Source organism: Amblyomma mixtum, chromosome 1 (assembly GCF_055824585.1).
Source record: "Amblyomma mixtum isolate Tamu chromosome 1, ASM5582458v1, whole genome shotgun sequence".
Classification (NCBI taxonomy): domain Eukaryota; kingdom Metazoa; phylum Arthropoda; class Arachnida; order Ixodida; family Ixodidae; genus Amblyomma; species Amblyomma mixtum.
This window is the reverse complement of record NC_143012.1, coordinates 108,277,333-108,283,096: the sequence shown is the minus strand read 5'-3', so window position 1 is coordinate 108,283,096 and position 5,764 is coordinate 108,277,333. Positions and strand designations below refer to the sequence as shown.

The following is a 5,764-nucleotide window of genomic DNA, read 5'->3' as shown; positions in this document are numbered from 1 at the left end:
TCTTAATCCGTCCACCCACCTGACTTACTGCTGCCCCCTGCTACGCTTGCCTTCTCTTGGAATCCATTCCGTTACCCTTAGGGACCAGTGGTTATCTTGCCTTCGCATTACATGCCCTGCCCAGGCCCATTTCGACTTGGATGTCATTAACCCGTGTTTGTTCCCTCACTCACTCCACCCGCTTCCTATCTCTTATCTTTACACCTATCATTTTTCTTTCCATATCTCGCTGCGTTGTCCTTAGCTTAAGCTGAACCCTCTTCGTTAGCTTCCATGTTTCTGCCCCGTAGGTGAGTACCGGTATACAGCTTTCAAAAAGACGGGCAGAGCAAATATTGAGCGGCAATTTCTGACAGTTTCTTTTTGTCTCCTCGTTTATACAAAATCGACGCAATGGCTTTCTTCATCGCACTTGGAAATTCGCCATCGTCGATGGCAAGCTTCAAGTTTTACGGAAGTGCTGGAGCAGGAATGAATTTATTGGTTTCTTTTAATGGTTTGTTTTGCAAATTGTCTATATCTATTAATAAGCTGCTTTAGTTACAAGAATATTCTAAATACTTCTAGTTCGTCTGCTGGAGTTAAAGAGCAGTGTCTGCAGAAATAGAAAGATAGTTTTTATCCAGTGAATGCGTTGGATTATCTGGTAGTTATGCTAACGAGAGGATATTCAAAAAAGTGGCTGGCGGTTCATTATTGCTACGCTCAAAATATTCTGCGAAAGCGCAGTTTTTCGCACGTAGACACCACCGCCACGTGCGTGGAAGCTCGATTGAAGTGTCCGCTGAACCGGGGAGCCAGTTATGCACGACTTCAGCTTTTGATCTTCGGTGCCAAGTTGCTCGATGTATACGCCTGCATGCGGCCTATTCTGCAGTGCCGCTTTCCTGTAGCAATGTGTTTGGCGCACTGACCTGGCGCCCTGTTTCTGCCACATCGTTGTCCATGCCAACGCATGCAGCACACAAGACCGAGGCATCTTGGCTAGTATACAGCGAGATTTTTTTATTTGTCGCAAGTCGGGAAACTAACAGAGACAGGCTTGAACTAAGCGAAGGGCATGGAGGAAGCACTTTTCAGTTCTCACCAAGGGCAGAAGTTCCACACTTATCCGCAAAACTTTGGACCATAGCCACAAAAACCTCGAGATGTCACGTACCATCAAATGCGAAATAGTTTTGTCTTCTACTGCCACAGGTCGTGCCAACCTGTCGCCCTCTGGTGGGTGCAACACATGCTAAAAAGCTTACTTGGCAGTGCTTACAGCGACGCGCACAAGGCGGAAACGATGCCTGTGTCACTCAACTCCTTCTATGCCTCTCCAAGCGTTCCTCGCGACCCACTCGAGCAGCTTCATGGCCGTGAGCAGAATTTCTCTCATTTTTCACGCGTTACAGTGCCGTTTGGAAAGCGCGTGTTTAAACAAGTACGCATGTCAGCATGCAAATCCTACAGACTTGCAAGTCCACACAGTAAGCGTGCCGCTCATTCATCGTGAATATATGCTCTCCCTCATGCCCGCGAAATTTACGCTTTCGAGCTGGCTGCTAGGAATATTTTTATACCATTTTACGCACACTTCAACGTGTCGTAGATCATATAGGCACCTTGATTATTCGATTGACAGCGGAAATTGGGGCACAGACCTAACAACAACAATCAACAAACCCTTTGCATATTTAAAAGATGAAACTAGGTTGCAGCGAAACGTATATGTTCGAGTGGGAATACAAGACGCGCACTTCAAGAGATGTGAGGCTAGGCGTACAAAACGGAACAGGAGAGCTTCTTGTGGGCGGGTTCCTGCCGCCATTTCCGCTTGAAAAGGGAGACACGCACTTTCCGTTCTTGCGCCTCCTAGGCACTTTCCCACAGAGAAAGCCATCTCAGTAGCGTACCGAGCGCCATCTCGGTGATGGCCTGCCCACGTGCTCCTGCTGCCGCGCCGATCCGAGCGAAAGACGCGGTTGCTACAAGGCGCCGCCATTGAAGTTGCCGCAGAGGGAGGGATTGCCTGGCATATCCGACACGCAGAAGGGAGACCTCATGACAAAATGCGGCCCAAGGGAGGTGACAAAGAAACAGGCAAAGCAGTAATGGGGAAGAAATAAAGAAAGGCAGAAACGGGATAGAAAGAAAAAATCCTGCTGGCAATAAAGTGCATACAGCTCTGGAGGAAAAGAAAGCTGCTACGGCGGGCGCAACATAGCCACGCAAACATAAGCCTTGTAACCAGATGACTCGCGCGCATCATCCGTCCTCGCGTCAGCGAAGTGCAATCCGAGAAAAGAAACGGCAGCGGGGCTCAGCGTGCGAGGGAGAGCGGACAGAAGACGGCAGCAGCGCGGCGGGGCTGCGCTCGAGGTCATTCGCGGCGCGTCGCTGATCACTCCCCGTTCCCCCGGGCCGAGGCTCCGAGCAAATGCCATTGTCGCGCCATTCTGCCATTAGGGCGACCGCGAAGCCATAGGCGCGTGAAAACCGCGAGGCGGGCGCGATGACGACAATGGGCCGTGTGCCGCCAGATTGGCCGCAACCTCCTCGCCGGCGCAAAACTTCCGCTCAGCACTGCTCACGCTACGCCGAAGCCGCAAGACGGACCGCAAAGGCGTTCGTCGCATTAAAAGCGCCAGCAACGCTAAAGCTCAGCATCGGCAGAGAGCGAGAGTCCAAACAGGAACGAAAAACAAGAATTCGAGCTGGGTTGCACGCCATTTGTCCTCACTTTGAGCAGAGCGAAAGATGCTCTAGCTAACAACGCTCAGCGATAAGAGAGGGCGCGAGCAGAAGCGCCGAATCCAATCTCGGCGTGCGCTCTCGGGGCGGCAAAAGCTACGCGCCCAGGGGCTCAAAACATTTTGCCCCGTCGCACGCCGAAGCTCCCGATGCAGCGCATTCCGAGATGCACGCAGCCCGCAGAGAGGGAGGGAAGGAAGTTAGATCGCATTTATGATCTTTGCTTGAGTGTATCAAAACCGACGGGGAGAGGTACTCACCTCTCTCCGCCTCAGGCAGCGCCAAAATACGCGGAGGGAGACTGACGAAAATCCCGAGGGGAGCTGGAAAGGCGGCTGCGAACAATAACGGCCAAACATTGTGAGCGCACGCTATCAAACCCCGCCGCAAGAACTCCACCCCCCCGCGCGACGTCCCTTCGAAAAGCGACACGGGTAGCGCCGCCAAGCGGTCCACCAGGGAAGCGGAGAAAAGACGGCGGTGGGCGTCGGCGGAGGCAAATCCCGCCCGCGGCGGACGCTCCGCCCATGTTCGCCGGCCTCCGTCCCAACCGCCGCGGGCGACGAAAGCCGGGCAATAACGAACCGCCGCTCAGTGGAGACGCGCCCGACGTGAAGCAGAGCTTCGGCTGGCCGGCGTGAGCGCGTCGATGAGGGACGCCGCAGAACTTAGCCTGCAGAGCTGCCGGGCCGCGGTCGCGGGCGGAGCGCCTCGGTTCCTGCCGCACAGGCAGCACACCGCTGCCAACACGTTGGCGACCCATTACGAGCTGCCCGATGGTCCCCAGCCGCACTCCGCAAGGACTTACCACGAGTCGCCCATGACGCAGCCCACCAAGTCGCATTCGTCAAAGTCAAAGCCTTCGTCGTCCAACTCGAAGACGAAAGCCAAGGAAGACCCTTCCGCGGGCAAGGCGTCCGGAGGCGACGGGAAGGCGCCCCCGGTCAAGCCACCGTATTCGTACATCGCCCTCATCACCATGGCCATCCTGCAGAGCCCGGAGAAGCGACTCACTCTGTCCGGAATTTGCGAGTTCATTCGCAACAGGTTCCCCTTCTACAGGGACAAGTACCCCATGTGGCAGAACTCCATACGCCACAACCTGTCCCTCAACGACTGCTTCGTCAAGATTCCGCGGGAACCCGGCAACCCCGGCAAGGGAAACTACTGGACGCTGGACCCCGCCAGCGAGGACATGTTCGACAACGGCAGCTTCCTGAGGCGCCGCAAGCGCTACAAGCGCCAGCCACCCGACACCCTGGGAGACGGCTTCTTCTTCGGCGACCTGCTCAGGCACCATCCCCTGTTCCCGGGCGCGGGCCTGGTGCCCCCAGTGCCGTACCAGCACCAGCAGGCGTTTCTGCCTCTGCCGATCCACCACCCCTCTCTTCATGTGCTGCCCCCGATGCCTCCGGTGCCGCACGTGACTCCCATGGTTCTTCCTGGAGACAGGCGGAGCAGCAAACCCGTGTCGGCGCCGTCAAGTTTCAGCATCGACAGCATTATAGGGACGAAACTGAACCAGCAGAATGCCCTCCCCAGCCACACTCACCAGCAGGCCAGACTCGATGACGTTCTAACTGGGTTCTGCCGACCCTGCCTCCAGCCATGGCCGCCTCGATGATTTTCCGATGCAGAAGACCGGACTTGAGGCACCTCCGGCGCTGGACGCTGGCCGACGAAAACTCAGTACGCGCTCAGCGCGGGCCAATGCTTGGTTCGTAGACGTAGCCATACTTGCAGCAGGATTTCATTTGGAGCTTGCTTGTATGCCGCCTGGTACGCGTCACCAGCACCAAATGACACGTGTTGTGGGCGGACGTGACCGTGACGTGCTCCCAGGTGCCGCTGAGTGGATCTCATTGGCAGAGCGGTTCCGAACTGGCCGAAGAGGCACTTGACCTGAAGCGCCACGCATGACAGGGCGCGGAAGCCACTCACGACATCGCAGGGTGACGAGCTGGTGTTTTCCGGCCGCTCAGGCTGACAGAAGACATAGGTATGCGATGTTGGTGCATCTGCATCGAAGTGACGTGGTGAACTGGAACGCGACCTGCATGGTTCCTCGCGACCCAACGGCGGCGTCATATGAATGCAAGTTTTGGACACACCCTCAAGAGTAAGTCTCTTGACGAAGACTTTGCAGAACTTTGGCGGCGGGAAGCGCCTGTGCTTCGAACTGAAACTCTTTCTCGGATGCTGCGCTGCTGTATTATATACAGTTTTCAGACTCACTGGTGTACATTTAAATCTTTATCGCGCTTAGGTGTATATAAGTTCCCACTGTCGCTCGTCGCGACTACCAAATTTCACTTAATGTTCTCTCACATGTATGCACTGATGGCTGGTTCCAGATTGTAGGACATTTGTCAACGCATGCAAGTTTGTAAGATATATTGTTAGAGATTCTACTGTGCTCCCAGTGCCTGCAGTTGTTTGTCGAAGCAGGCAATAAACCACTTGCATGATTTGCATGATATAAGAAAAAAAAATTATGCAACCGGGACTTTGTGCCAATTTCAGTTCCATGCTTTATTTTGTACAGTATATATATGAAAAGTGACGTCACCTTATTTCAACTATTCGATTGTTCAAGTGCTTTGAGGGCATCACATCCCGAAGTGCTCAAAAATAATGTTTTTTTTTCTTGCTGTCTGCATAGCTACGTCCGAGTGCTAAAATAAAGAACTGCCCCCCTACTCCACATATCTTGTTTCTTGTAGACGCCATACCAACAGCACACCCGAAGGATTTCGCTCATGGTTCCTGGCGCAGTGAAATTATGTGATCAACTAGTTCTAAAATGAATAACGATTGATGTTCACGGGTTCCAAGTCTACTTCTAATTCGCTACAAAGTGATAGAATATATCGCACATTTAAAGCTGTCGAGAAGGTGAGCTGGAAAGGAGCGCATTTGGAATGAATTCTTTCTTTGGTGCATTTTTTACTTGTTATAAGTTACGCGGTTTCTATTCAACCATTCAGAGGCTTGAAAAACGAAATAGTAATCGATTGCCTCAAAGAAC

The 5,764-nt window shown here is 53.4% G+C and overlaps 1 protein-coding gene across 1 annotated transcript; it reads left to right on the top strand.

The window, feature by feature from the left end:
* The first annotated feature begins 3,335 nt into the window (after positions 1 to 3,335).
* Positions 3,336 to 5,438, top strand: LOC149367485 (uncharacterized). The gene has a single exon (XM_089567374.1). It carries the CDS (start codon positions 3,386 to 3,388, stop codon positions 4,358 to 4,360), a length of 975 nt encoding a protein of 324 aa, XP_089423500.1. The 5' UTR covers positions 3,336 to 3,385; the 3' UTR covers positions 4,361 to 5,438.
* The last annotated feature ends 326 nt before the right edge of the window (positions 5,439 to 5,764 follow it).